This window comes from Sapajus apella, unplaced genomic scaffold (genome assembly GCF_009761245.1).
Source record: "Sapajus apella isolate SASKATOON/1434 unplaced genomic scaffold, GSC_monkey_1.0 scaffold137, whole genome shotgun sequence".
Lineage (NCBI taxonomy): Eukaryota > Metazoa > Chordata > Mammalia > Primates > Cebidae > Sapajus > Sapajus apella.
The window spans coordinates 2,256,065-2,269,879 of record NW_022437077.1 but is presented as its reverse complement, the minus strand read 5'-3'; the positions used below and the strand labels follow the sequence as shown (position 1 = coordinate 2,269,879).

Below are 13,815 nucleotides of genomic sequence, written 5' to 3'. Positions count from 1 at the left end.
GGCAACAGAGTGAGACTCTGTCTCAAAAAAAAAAAAAAAAAAAATCAAAATGTGGCTTGGTGTGGTGGCTCATGGCTATAATCCCAGCACTTTGGGAGGTCAAGGTGGGCAGATCACCTGAGGTCAGAAGAACGGCCTGACCAATATGGTAAAACCTCGTCTCTACTAAAAAACATAAAGTTAGCTGGGCCCGGTTGCACATGCCTGTAATCCCAGCTACTTGGGAGGCTGAGGCAGGAGAATCACTTGAACCCAGAAGGCAGAGGTTGCAGTGAGCCAAGATCACGCCATTGTACTTCAGCCTGGGCAACAAGAATGAAAATCCACCTCAAAAAAAAAAATCAAATCTGTCTCAAAAAAAAATCAAACATTTTGACTTTTTTCGTCTAAAAAAACAAAAATCAAAATGTTTGAGAAAGCATAGAGTGGCGCCTGGCACCAGCATGAGTAAGTGCCCGAGGCTCCTGGGCTGGCAGGTGGTAGAGGGACAGCTCGCCTGTGTTTGGGTCTGGTCACGGGCCAGCGGCAAGGAGCTGTGCCTCCTGCTGCCTGACGTCCGCTATCTGGAGAGCTCTGCTTGGGCCTGCCCTGGACCTCAGCCTGCTGTGGGACCTGGGACATCCTTGTGGGTCCCATCTGTGAAATGGGGAATAGCTGTGGTGAGGCTGGGAGGGTGTGTGAGAACTGCAGGGGCATTAGGGATGTGGCGGCCACAGCTTGCAGATGATGGGCATGCTGAGGGATGGGGGGACCTGGTTGCTGAGGGAGACGGGGAGCAGGAGGCTGGGCTGGTGGGGCTTCCCATGCCCCTCATGCCTGTGTCAGCCCCCTGGTCTCCAAAAGGCAGTGGGGCCTTGGAGGGGAAGGGGGTCTCCAACAGCTTCCCTTCCCTCCAGGGCGTGAACTTGTACGTGAAGAACCTGGATGACTCCATTGATGACGACAAACTGAGGAAAGAGTTCTCTCCCTATGGAGTGATTACCAGTGCGAAGGTGAGGGTTGGGGGCATCTCTGGGGGACAGCGTTTCCCTCCATTGTCTCACCACCATCCTCCCACAACCCCGCCCCTCCGCTCTCTTGCGCAGAAGTCTCTGAAGGGTTGGTACCGGGTACCCCTTCTGGGGCTCTGCTGACCCCACTGGAGTTTGTAGCCCATCTGCAGCCTTATCTGGGCTAGAGGGGAAAAGGGTAGAAATACTAAATACTCACTGTGACCTTGGCATTTATTGAGTGCCTACTGGATGCCAGATTCCAGAAATTCACATCTTAGTATTTCCATTGACTTCTGTTGTCTGGCCTCTGCAAGTGACATCATCCTTCTGGATCTCCGTTTTCCCATCTGGAAAGTGAGAGGGCTGGACCCCGTCATTCTTCATTTGTTCTTCCCTATTTCTGGAGCACCAGCTCTGTGCCCAACCCTGTTAGACCCCTGAGATGTGACAACTGGCCCATCTTTTCAGCAGCTCTGTGAGCTTCAGCAGGTGTCCTCTTATAGATGAGGACACTGGCGCTCGCTGGATGGCTCTTGGCCCTGGCTTCTCGCTTCTCATTACAACCCCCTGGGCAATTCTTTTTTTTTTTTTTTTTTTTTTTTTTTTTTTTGAGATGGAGTTTCACTCATGTTACCCAGGCTGGAGTGCAATGGCGCGATCTCGGCTCACCGCAACCTCCGCCTCCTGGGTTTAGGCAATTCTCCTGCCTCAGCCTCCTGAGTAGCTGGGATTACAGGCACGCACCACCATGCCCAGCTAATTTTTTGTATTTTTAGTAGAGACGGGGTTTCACCATGTTGACCAGGATGGTCTCGATCTCTTGACCTCGTGATCCACCCGCCTCGGCCTCCCAAAGTGCTGGGATTACAGGCTTGAGCCACCGCGCCCGGCCGGCAATTCTTAAATATACATCCCTGAGTCAATGATGGAATGTGGATCTCCATGGTGTAGGACCTGGCCTTTTGATTTATTTATTTATTTATTTATTTATTTTTGAGACGGAGTCTCACTCTGTCGTCCAGGCTGGAGTGCAGTGGCATGATCATGGCTCACTGCAACCTCCAACTACCTCCAACCTCCACCTGTCCTGCCTCAGCCTCCCAAGTAGCTGTGACTACAGGCGCGCACCACCACACCTGGCTTGTTTTTGTATTTTTAGTAGAGACGGGGTTTCGCCATGTTGGCCTGGCTGCTCTCACACTACTGACCTCAGGTGATCCACCTACCTCAGCCCCCCAAAGTGCTGGGATTACAGGCATGAGCCACAGTGCCTGGCTTTATTTTTCTTTAAGAAGCTCCCAGATGGTTTTAAGATGACCCAGTGTTTATTCATTCTATACTTAAATACCTGCTGTTTTACCATGCTCTGTGGGAAACAGGAACACATCAAATGTGATCCCTGCTTTCGAGTAGCTTATGGTCTAGTGAGGAAGTCAGTCCATCACTAACTCAAATGGATTATAATATGGGGGATAGTATGGGAGGCAGAGCTACAGGAGCTCAGTGGAACAGGAGGGAGGGCTGCCTGGAAGAAGTGGCAGTAGCAGCAGTGTTTGACTTGGCTGTGAGGAGGTAGGGAGCTGGGGTGGGAATGAGGAAGTTTCCAAAGAGATCAGTGCGGGTGATAGGGTGGGGGACCTGCCTGAATGATGGGATGATTGGTTCTGAGGGAATGGTCCAGAAGTTCTCTTTTGGGTACTGAATCCAGTTTAAACATCCTTCAGGGAGCCTTGTGTTTGGAGGAAAAAAACATTGTCTTTTAGGTTAAGGGCCTTTTGAAAAATGTGAGAGAAGCCTGTGGCACATGTAAATTAGCCATCAGTAAATTTGATTAAACATCATCAAAAGCTATCGATCCTCTTTCCCAACAAATGCATACACATTTGATATAATAACATGGTTGAAAGCTGGGATTTTCAAGTGAATCAGACCTGAATGTAAACCCCAGTCCTACCATTACCTAGCTCTAGAATCTGAGGCCAGTGGCTTTGCTTTTTGGACATTGTTTACCCACCTATAAAATGGGAGCAACACTGCTCACCTCTCGAGGTGTCCTGAGAACTACTAAAGAGGCTTCATGTACAGCATCTGCTTCAATAAGTAGTTTGATAGTGACTGTTGTAATTATTCATCACACACCTTATATACAGTTTCAGGAGATGGACTTCTTGAGTACTTCTGGAACAAAGGAAATGTGTAAATTTGGACTCCTTAGGGTTAAGGCATACCTAGGGTGACCATCTTTTTAACAGGCCCAAAAATTGTATATATCTTTTTTTTTTTTTTTGAGACAATTTCCCTCTTGTCACTCAGGCTGGAGTGCAGTGGCGAGATCTTGGCTCACTGCAACCTCTCCTTCCTGGGTTCAAGCAATTCTCCTTCCTCAGCCTCCCAAGTAGCTGGGATTACCTAAGGTAGCTCTAAGCCCAGCTAATTTTTGTAGTTTTAGTAGAGTTTCAGCAGGGTTTCACTATGTTGTTCAGGCTGGTCTTGAATCCCTGGCCTAGGTGATCTGCCTTCCTTGGCCTCCTAAAGCACTGAAATTACAAGCATGAGCCACTATGCCCATCCTGTCTTATAAAATTTTATATATTTTGGTTTGTTATTATTTTTTATTAGAGACAGGTACTTTTTCTTTTGCCCAGGCTGGAGTGCAGTGGTGTGATCATGGCATGTTGCAACTTCCTGGGCTCAAGTGATCCTCTCACCTGAGCCTCCCAAGTAGCTGGGACCACGGGTGTGTTCCACACGCCCAGCTGATTTTTTAAAAACAATTTTTGATAGAGATGGGGTCTCGCTATGTTACCCAGGCTTGTCTCAAACTCCTGAGCTCAAGCAGTCCTCCCACCTCAGTCTCCCAAAGTACTGGGATTATAGGCATGAGCCGCTGCATCTGGACTATATTTTGTTTTATATAAAAAAGATTATAAAAATTAAAGGGATTAATGGATATAAATACTTATACCACTGTCAAGTTCATGGTAAGCTCTGCATAAGTGTTAGCTTTGCTAAATTTTATCATTATTAACTACTTACTACCAGAAATTCTTAACTATATATATATATATATTTTTTTTTTTTTTTGAGACAGAGTTTCACTCTTGCTCAGGCTGGAGTGCAATGGTGTGATCTTGACTCACTGCAGCCTCCACCTCCTGGGTTTAAGAGATTCTCCTGCTTCAGCCTCTTGAGTAGCTGGGATTACAGGTGCCTGCCACCACACCCAGCTAATTTTTTGTATTTTTAGTAGAGATGGCATTTTACTGTGTTGGTCAGGCTGGTCTTGAACTCCTGATCTCAGGTGATCCACCCAAATCGGCCTCCCAAAGTGCTGGGATTATAGGCATGAGCCACCACACCTGGCCCTTTGGCTGTTTGATGAAGCCTGTGGACCCCTTCTAAGAATATTTTTTAAAAACCCTTTTTGAGACAGGGTCTCGCTCTGTTGCCCAGGCTGGAATGCAGTGGTACCATCACAACTTACTGCAGCCTCCAACTCCTGGCATCAAGCAGTCCTCCTGCCTCAGCCTCCCAAGTAGCTGAGACTATTGGAGCTCCAGAATGCCTGGCTAATTTTTTGTATTGCCCAGGCTGGTCTCAAATTCCTGGGCTCAAGTAATTCTTCCACTTCAGCTTCCCAAAAATAGGAATGAGCCACCAAACCTGGGTCTAAGAATATTTTTAAATGCATAAATTTGTCCTCACATGACGAATTGATAGAAAGTAAATTACAAAAAAAATTATATTGAAAAATATGTAATGGTGAAAATATTAAAGCGACAGCGGTATGTGCTTTTATTTTTTTATTTTTATTTTTATCTTTTTTTGAGATGAAGTCCTGCTCTGTCACCCAGGCTGGAGTGCAGTGGTGTGATCTTGACTCACTACAACCTCTGCCTCCCAGGTTCAAGAACCCGGGTTCTGCCTCAACCTCCTGAGTAGCTGAGATTATAGGAGCCCACCACCACTCCCAGCTGATTTTTGCATATTTTTAGTAGAGATGGGGTTTCACCATGTTGGCCAGGCTGGTCTTGAACTCCTGACTTCTGGTGATCTGCCCACCTCAGCCTCCCAAAGTGCTGGGATTATAGGCGTGAGCCACCACACCTGGCTGAGATTAGCAATAATTAATATAATATGAAAATATTTTCTTTTTCTTCATGACAAAGTCATAGGCATGACTCATACTGCTAGGATTTTTTGTAGTTGCCCATATTCATAATAGAAGGAAATGCTAATGTGAAAATAAAGATGTTACTTTTCCCCAATCCAGGTTCACAGACCCCCTAAATTGTATCTTTGGCCTCCCTGAGGGGGATCTGTGGACTCTCAGATGAAGACCCCTGTACTGAAGGATAGCAGTCTGAAAATTACTGATTAAGAGCATGGGATCTCCAGGAGTTCAAGCCCAGCCTGGGCAATAGGATGAGACCTCACCTTTACAAAAAACAAAAGTAATTAGGCATGGTGGTGTGTGCTTGTAGTCCCAGCTACTTGGGAGACTGAGGTAAGAGGATCACTTGAGCCCGGGAGGTCAAGGATACAGCGAGCTGAGATTGCACCACTGCACTCCAGCCTGAGTGACAGAGTGAGATCTTAGCTCAAAAAAAAAAAAAAAAAAGGGTCGGGGGGGAAGAGCATAGGCTCTAGTAATGCAGATTTTAAAAATAACTCTAATTTTTATGGTATGTGTGAGCCAGGCCAGTGTCTTGACCCTAAAAAAGGTTAAAAACTCAGGGCCAGGTGTAGTGGCTTCTGCCTATAATCTCTGCACCTTGGGAGACCTAGGCAGGAGGATCTCTTGAGACTATCCTGGGCAACATAGTGAGAGCTGATCTCTACAAACTCAAAAAAAAAAAAAAAAAATTAGCTGGGTGTGGTGGCATGTACCTATAGCCCTAACTACTTGGGAGGCTGAGGCAGGAGGATCCCTTGAGACCAGGAGTTTGAGGCTGCAGTGAGCTATGATCATACCACTCCACTCCAGCCTGGATGACAGAGTGAGACTCCATCTCTTTAAAAGAAAAAAAAAAAAAAAGTCACAAACTCTAAATGCCATGTGGGTTGGATCGTGGAAGAGAAAATTAATATTAGAGGAAAAAAGAGTGAAATTCCAATGAAGTCTGGAGTTCAGTTAATAGCATTGCAGCTAATAGGAGCTAATAGTATAATAGTTAATAGCATTGCACCAGTGTTAATGTTGTCATTTTAAAAAAATGTACCATGTTCACATTGGAGGAAGCTGGGTAAAAGATATACAGCAGGTCAGGCCCAGTGGCTCACACCTGTAATCCCAGCACTTTGGGTGGCTGAGGCTGGTGGATCATTTGAGGTCGAGAGTTAAGACCAGCCTGGCCAACATGGTGAAACCCTGTGTCTACTAAAAATACAAAAATTAGCTGGGTGTGGTGACACACGCCTGTAGTCCCATCTACCCAGGAGGCTGAGGCAGGAGAATCGTTTGAACCCGGGAGACTGAGGTCGCAGTTAGCCAAGATCGCACCATTGCACTCCAGCCTGGGTGACAGAGTGAGACTCCATCTCAAAAAACAAACAAAAAAGACAGCAACCCTCTGTAATATTTTTGTAACTTTTTCTGTAAATCTAAAGTTACTCCAAAATAAAAAGGTTATTTTAACAAAAAGGCTAAGAACCTCTTTCCCAAATTCTTAAAGAACTTGGCTTACTTAGCAGAGGCAATCAATAGAAGCTTACCAGAACAGTGTGTTGGGGTGAGTCCTGGCTGATGTATGAACCACTGGCTGAGTGACTCTGGACAAGTAATTCTTTAGAATCTCTCTTATCCCAGCTGCAAAGCAGGAGCTGTGATGCCTCCTGCATCAGGGGGGTTGTACATGTGAGATGTGAAGACACGTAAAGTATCTGGCATGCAGCAGGCCTCAGTAGATGGGGATGCATGCTACATCCCTCCATCACCGCTCAGTAAACGGGGGTGCACGCTGCATCCCTCCATCACTGCTCAGTAAACGGGATGCACACTGCATCCCTTCATCACCGCTCAGTAAACAGGGTGCACGCTGCATCCCTGCATCACCGCTCAGTAAACGGGGGTGCATGCTGCATCCCTTCATCACCGCTCAGTAAATGGGGGTGCACGCTGCATCCCTTCATTACCGCTCAGTAAACGGGGGTGCACGCTGCATCCCTCGAACACAGCTCCGTAAATGGTGGTGCACACTACTTTCCTCTATCACAGCTCAATAAATGGGGGTACACGCTATATCCCGCCATCCCCGCTCAGTAAACAGGGGTGCATGCTACAGCTCTCAGTCACAGCTTTCTCTCGGGCCTGCCCAGTGCTGGGTGCTGGGCTTGGCCCCTGGGGAGGAGGGAGGCAGTGCAGCCCCAGGAGCCTTCCTTCCCCACCCCAGCAGCTCTTGTCTTGTCTTGCTTTTAGGTGATGACAGAGGGTAGCCACAGCAAGGGGTTTGGCTTTGTGTGTTTTTCCTCCCCAGAAGAGGCGACAAAGGCCGTGACAGAGATGAACGGGCGCCTCGTGGGCACCAAGCCACTCTACGTGGCACTGGCCCAGCGCAAAGAGGAGCGGAAGGCCATCTTGACCAACCAGTACATGCAGCGCCTCTCCACCATGCGGACCCTGAGCAACCCCCTCTTGGGCTCCTTTCAGCAGCCCTCCAGCTACTTCCTGCCTGCCGTGCCCCAGGTGACCGCCTGCCCACAGCTCCCACCACAGCCTTCCTGCTGCCACAGCCAGGCAGAGCGTGAAGACTAGAGTTCCCAGCTTGCTTCTGCCGAGTTCATTTCCCCCTCCATAAAAGGGAGACGTAGTGTTAGTCAAATGGCATTTTCCAGTCTGAAGAAGCTCGTGAATGTTGTGCTAAAAAAGACTCTCAATGATGTAGTAAGCTTGGGAAATGATGCATTAAGCAAATTAAACCTACATTTTCTTTTCTTTTCTATTTTTTTTTAAGGCAGGGTCTCAGTGTCACCCAGGCTGGAGAGCAACGGTGTGATCATGGCTCTCTGTAACCTTGAATTCCTGGGCTTGAGTGATCCTCCCACTTCAGCCTCCTGAGTAGCTGGGACTATAGGTACATGCCGTTATGCCCAGCTAATTTTTTTTTTGTTTGTTTATTTTAAAGAAGGGTGCCTCACCATGTTGCCCAGGCTGGTCTCAAACTCCTGGGCTCAAGCAGTCCTCTTGCCTTGGCCTCTCAAAGTCCTGGCATTACAGGAATGAGCCACCGTGTGCCCTGCCCTACATATATTTTTAAATTAAATTAATTTTTTTTTTGTTTTGGAGACAGTCTTGCTTGCTCTGTTGCCCAGAATGGAGTGCTGTGATGCCATCTCAGTTCACTGCAACCTCCACCTTCTGGGTTCAAGCGATTCGCATGCCTCAGCCTCCTGAGTAGCTGGGATTACAAGCGTGTGCCACCATACTCATCTAATTTTTTGTATTTTTAGTAGAGATGGAGTTTTACCATGTTGGCCAGGCTGGACTTGAACTCCTGACCTCAAGTGATCTGCCCTCCTCGGCCTCCCAAAGTGCTGGGATTACAGGCATGAGCCACCATGCCTGGCCCTAGGTTTCTTTACTATCTACATTATTCTACCCTAATATGCCAATATCTGTGACTCTCCAAAACAGGCACAGATTATATAGCATTTCCCCAGCTTAGATGGTCATTTTTTGTGGGATGCCTGTTAACATCTTCCCTGGATGTTAATGTTCTGAGGAGCATGGTTTGGGAAAGGACCTTGTGGAGCTTAGAGGAAGGAGAAAGATGTCAGCCATTAATGGCCACCAGGGTGAGAACATTCCTCTCCGTTTAGCAGTTGCTCAAGCTGGCACAAGTTGGAGTAAGATGTCACCCTTTTTATCCAGGTCATTGGGCTAGCTGACAAGGAGCCAAGATTGAAATCTAAGATCTTTGCCCTGAAGGATTCAGGGCTAATGGATATCCTGAGATGGGAGGAGGGAGCTTTCATTCCAGCCCTGTAGGTCTTTACTCACCAGTCTGCTGCAGGGGCCAGTGGTGTTCCTGCCAGGGTGTCCCTGAGGAGGTATTGCTTCTCACTGACCCTGCCGCCAAGCCCCTCATCCTGGGTCTTCTTCTCCCATGCAGCCTCCAGCCCCGGCTTCGTACTATGGCTGTGGCCCAGTGACACCCACCCAGCCTGCCCCCAGGTGGACGTCCCAGCCACCTAGACCTTCCTGTGAGTGACCCAGCCCCTTCCTTTCTCAGACTGGCCCATTGGCATGGGCCCTGTGAGGCAGTCATAACACAGGGAAGAAACCTGGCTCTGCCACTTTCCAGGGTGGGTGACTTCACTTTTCCGAATCTCAGTTTCCTCTTCTGAGCATGGGCCTGAATGAGATGTGTGTAAAGTACCAAGCACCGGCACGAGCCAATGAAAGACACAACAGTTAGCCACTAGCAGTCATCGCCAGACTCCTCTGATTTGTGACTCTGAAAATTCTTGCAAAGCTGAGAAAATGAAATTCCTCTGGCTATCTTGTTGACCAAAGGCCCTCCACTATAAGAGTGAAATGCACACTCACTTGAAACTGTCTTGAAGGGACTAAGGTGTCTGATCATGGTACTTATGCATTTGGGGGCTCTGGGTAGACATGAGCTGGCTTTGAAATTGCATATTTCTACAACCCTTTTCCTGGAGTTCTGGGTCTAGGTGAATTGACTCCTATTTCTGTCGTTAACATTCTAGTTTCCCTTCCCATTCTTTTGGTGGCCCTGGAAGCTTCCAGGCACAGCGTGCCACCCTGATGATTACCCCGACTCCATCTAATTTTTCTCTCTCTGTGGTGTCTGCGCCACAAGCTGCCTACCCTCCAGGTGCCTCGATGGTTCGGCCCCCAGTGATGCCTCGGTGCCCCCCAGCCCACATCAGCGGTGTCAGGCAGGCCTCCACCCAGGTGCCACGCACGGTGCCCCACACCCAGAGAGTAGGTGAGTGTGGGTAGGGCCAAGGGGAATGGAGGTGGGGCAGGGTTGGCACTGGGAGTCAGGACCAACCGTCATGGTGCCCTTGCCTTACACCCTCTCGGTGGGCAGGGCCGACTTTGCAGACTGTCTGTAGCATGGTAGTTAGCTTGGCCTCCAGTCCCTGGGGCCAACTCACTCTGTGGCCCTTTGCTGAACCACTGTATACGATCACCTAATCTTTAAAATGGGGACAAAAATAGTACTCCTATTTTGTTGTTGAGGATTTTTAAAAAAATGTTTTTAATTTTTTTTTTTGAGACCGAGTTGCCCACGATGGAGTGTAATGGTGTGATCTTGGTTCACTGCAACCTCCGCCTCCTGGGTTCGAAGCGATTCTCCTGCCTTAGCCTCCCGAGTAGCTGGGACTACAGGTGTGCACCACCACACCTAGCTAATTTTTGTATTTTCAGTAGAGACAGGGTTTCATCATGTTGGCCAGGCTGGTCTCGAACCCCTGACCTCAGGTGATCCACCCACCTCGGACTCCCATCAAAGTGCTGGGATTACAGGCGTGAGTCACCACACCCGGCTTGTTGTTGAGGATTAATGAGATCGCGCATGCAAGGGCTTAGCACTGGGCCTGAAGCCTGGTAAATATCACAGCAACCATAAACAAGGGTGTAGATTTTGGCTGTACAGCATGCACATCTGTTCCTTCATTCTGCAAAAGTTCTCACATCCACAGTGTGCTGGCCCCAAGCTCAGCACTGGAGGTTCTGCATGAATGAGGCATACTCAGTCCCGGGCCATAGGTTCCTGCAGACCCTGACACCCCTGCTTCTTTCTTTCTTTTTTCTTCTTATCATGGTAAAATTCATATAACAAAATTTACCACTTAACTATTTTTCAATGTACAGGTCAATGGCATTAAGTATATCCACACTGTTATTTAGTGTCACCACTGTCCACTCTCCAGAACTGTTCATCTTGCAGAGCTGAAATTCTGTACCTGTTAAACCATAACTTCTCATTCCTCCTTCTGCTAGCCCTTGACAATTGCCATTTGACTTGTCTCTGTAAATTTGACTATTCTTGGTACCTCAGGAAAGTGGAATCATAGAGTATTTGTCTTTTTGTAGCTGGCTTTTTTTTTTTTTAATTTCACATGTAACAAGATATATCCATGTTGTAGCGTGTCAGGATCTCCTTATTAAGGCTGAAAAGTATTCCCTTGTATGTATAGATGTCATTTTTACTTATTCATCTATCAATGGACATTTGGATTGCTTCTACCCTTTGGGCGTTTGTGAATAATGCTGCTATGAAAATGGTTGTACAGGTTGGGCATTGTGGCTCATGCCTGTAATCCCAGCACTTGGGAGCGAGGCGGGCAGGTCATGAGGTCAGGAGTTTGAGACCAGCCTGGCCAACATGGTGAAACCCTGTCTCTACTAAAAATACAAAAATTAGCCAGACATGGTGGTGCGTGCCTGTAATCCCAGCTACTTGGTAGGCTGAGGCAGGAGAATTGCTTGGACTCAGGAGGCAGGGGTAGCAGTGAGCTGAGATCGCACCGCTGCACTACAGCCTGGGTGACAGAGTCAGACTCCGTATCAGAAAACAAAAAGAAAATGGTTGTACAAATATCTCTTTGAAACCATGCTTTCAAGTCTTTTGGGTGTGTACCTAGAGGTAAAATTGCTGGATGATATGGTAATTCTGCTTAATTTTTTGAGGAAATCCTATACTGTTTTTCTGTAGTGGGTATGTGGTTTTACATTCCTACGACAGTGCATTGTTCTAATTTCTTTACATTCTTGTCGACGCTTGTTATTTTCTGTTTTGGTTTTGTTTTGTTTTGTTTTTGGATAGCAGCTATTTGAATTCTGCTTATGTTTTTTTGCAGCCAACATTGGTACTCAGACCACAGGACCCAGTGGGGTAGGATGCTGCACGCCAGGCCGGCCTCTCCTGCCGTACAAGTGTCCCTCAGCAGCACACAGCACCGATCAGGTAAGGCCGGCCCAGCTGCCTGCCGTTAGCCTGGGCTCCCAGACGCCTGGCTCAGAACTTTGGCTAAAGTGTTGGGCCTTGGCTGTTTTTCTTTTCTTGGCTTGCAAAGTTTCATTTATTAATGTGTACAATCAAGAGATCACTCTTACTGAGAGAAGGGGAAAGAGGGCCAGCAACACGTTTTATTTACAATTTGTTTTGCCTCGGTTATTACCAAAATTAATTTGGATTTCCTTAGTATTTGTGATGAACAGCAAGGATAGGTATTCTAAGAATATAGGAAGGATGTGCTTAATCTTCAAAACAGAAAATACCTATAACCAAAGACTGTATTTATCTCCCTGCCCTGAAAAAGGTCTAAAATTCAGTATTATCATATCCTGTGTAGAACTGCAGTGTGTCTAATTTGAACTATTTCTTGCAGAATGAATGAGGCTCATGCCTGTAATCACAGCACTTTGGGAGGCTGAGTCAGGCAGATCACAAGGTCAAGAGATTGAGACCATCCTGGCCAACATACTGAAACTCCGTCTCTACTAAAAATACAAATATTAGCTGGGGGTGGTGGCGCTACCTATAGTCCTGGCTACTCGGGAGGCTAAGGCAGGAGAATTGCTTGAAGCTGGGAAGCGGAGGTTTTAGTGAGCCAAGATCATGCCACTGCACGCTAGCCTGGTGACAGGGTGAGACTCCGTCTTAAAAAAAAAAAAAAAAAAAAAGTCTTTAAACAGCAAAAATGCCTTTTGTTTTTCGACAGGGTCTCACTCTGTCACCCAGGTTAGAGTGCAGTGGTATGATCAAAGCTCACTGCAGCCTCAAACTCCTAGGCTCAAGTGATCCTGCTGCCTCAGCCTCCAAGTACAGGCGGGTGACACTATGTCTGGCTAATTTTGTGTATTTTTATAGAGACAGGGGTCTCATTATGTTGCCAAGGCTGATCTCAAACTCCTGGCCTCAGGCAATCCTCCCACTCTGGTTTTCCAAAGTTCTAGGATTATAGGTGTGAGCCACTGCACCTGGCCAAAAATGCTTTAAAATTACCATGATGCAAAAGGGTAAGAAGTGTGCTGGGGACGTGTCCATAAAGCTACATGATAATAAGGGCTTTATTTGGCACAAAGTTATTGGTAACACAGGGCTTTCATTTATCATTATACATCAGGGACCTTTATAAGTTCATAGCAGTACAGGAAACATCTAAGCTAGAGGCATGACTTTGTCTTCTAATCCACCTTGCCCTTGTTGGGGACTCTCCACCCCACTTGATCATCCTGACCCTGCCCGCTGTTCCCCTCCTCCAGTGCCTCCCTGGCCTTGTGTTCACTTGCCAGGGTAAGTGTTTTGAAGACAGGTCTGTCCGTGGTGAGTAAGGGATGTGTCCCTGGCACCATGCAGGTCCAGGAGCCGGCTGTGCACATCCCCGGACATGAGCCCCTGACTGCGTCCATGCTGGCTGCGGCACCCCTGCATGAGCAAAAGCAGATGATTGGTGAGTGGCTGGTTCTCCTACTCTGGAGCAAGAAGAGGAGAGCTGTGAGCTGGCTAGTCTGCTGGGAAACACCCTGAGTGGAGGTCCAATGTGAGATCAAAGTCCAGGTTTGTCACTGACCCACCTACTGAGTGACCATGGCCAACCTGCCTCTATTCTTTTTTTTTTTTTTTTGAGATGGAGTCTTGCTCTGTCGCCAGGCTAGAGAGCCGTGGCAGGATCTTGGCTTACTGAAACCTCCGCCTCCCGGGTTCAAGCGATTCTTCTGTCTCAGCTTCCTGAGTAGTTGGGACTACAGGCATATGCCACCACGTCTGGCTAATATTTGTATTTTTAGTAGAGATGGGGTTTCACCTGTTGGCCAGGTTGGTCTCAAACTCCTGACCTCGTG

General features: G+C 47.5%; 1 protein-coding gene across 2 annotated transcripts in view; it reads left to right on the top strand.

Annotated features, from left to right (window-relative positions):
• The window catches only part of PABPC1L (poly(A) binding protein cytoplasmic 1 like), a 32,446-nt gene that overhangs the window by 16,168 nt on the left and 2,463 nt on the right, over nt 1-13,815 (top strand). The window contains exons 7-12 of one of the 2 annotated variants that reach the window (XM_032263619.1): nt 897-992; nt 7,411-7,677; nt 9,104-9,194; nt 9,818-9,946; nt 11,829-11,935; nt 13,331-13,424. In XM_032263619.1, coding sequence (XP_032119510.1) covers nt 897-992; nt 7,411-7,677; nt 9,104-9,194; nt 9,818-9,946; nt 11,829-11,935; nt 13,331-13,424 — 784 coding nt within the window. Of the gene's footprint in view, nt 1-896; nt 993-7,410; nt 7,924-9,103; nt 9,195-9,817; nt 9,947-11,828; nt 11,936-13,330; nt 13,425-13,815 lie in introns of those variants that run through there. The other variant, XM_032263618.1, reaches the window with a different exon arrangement.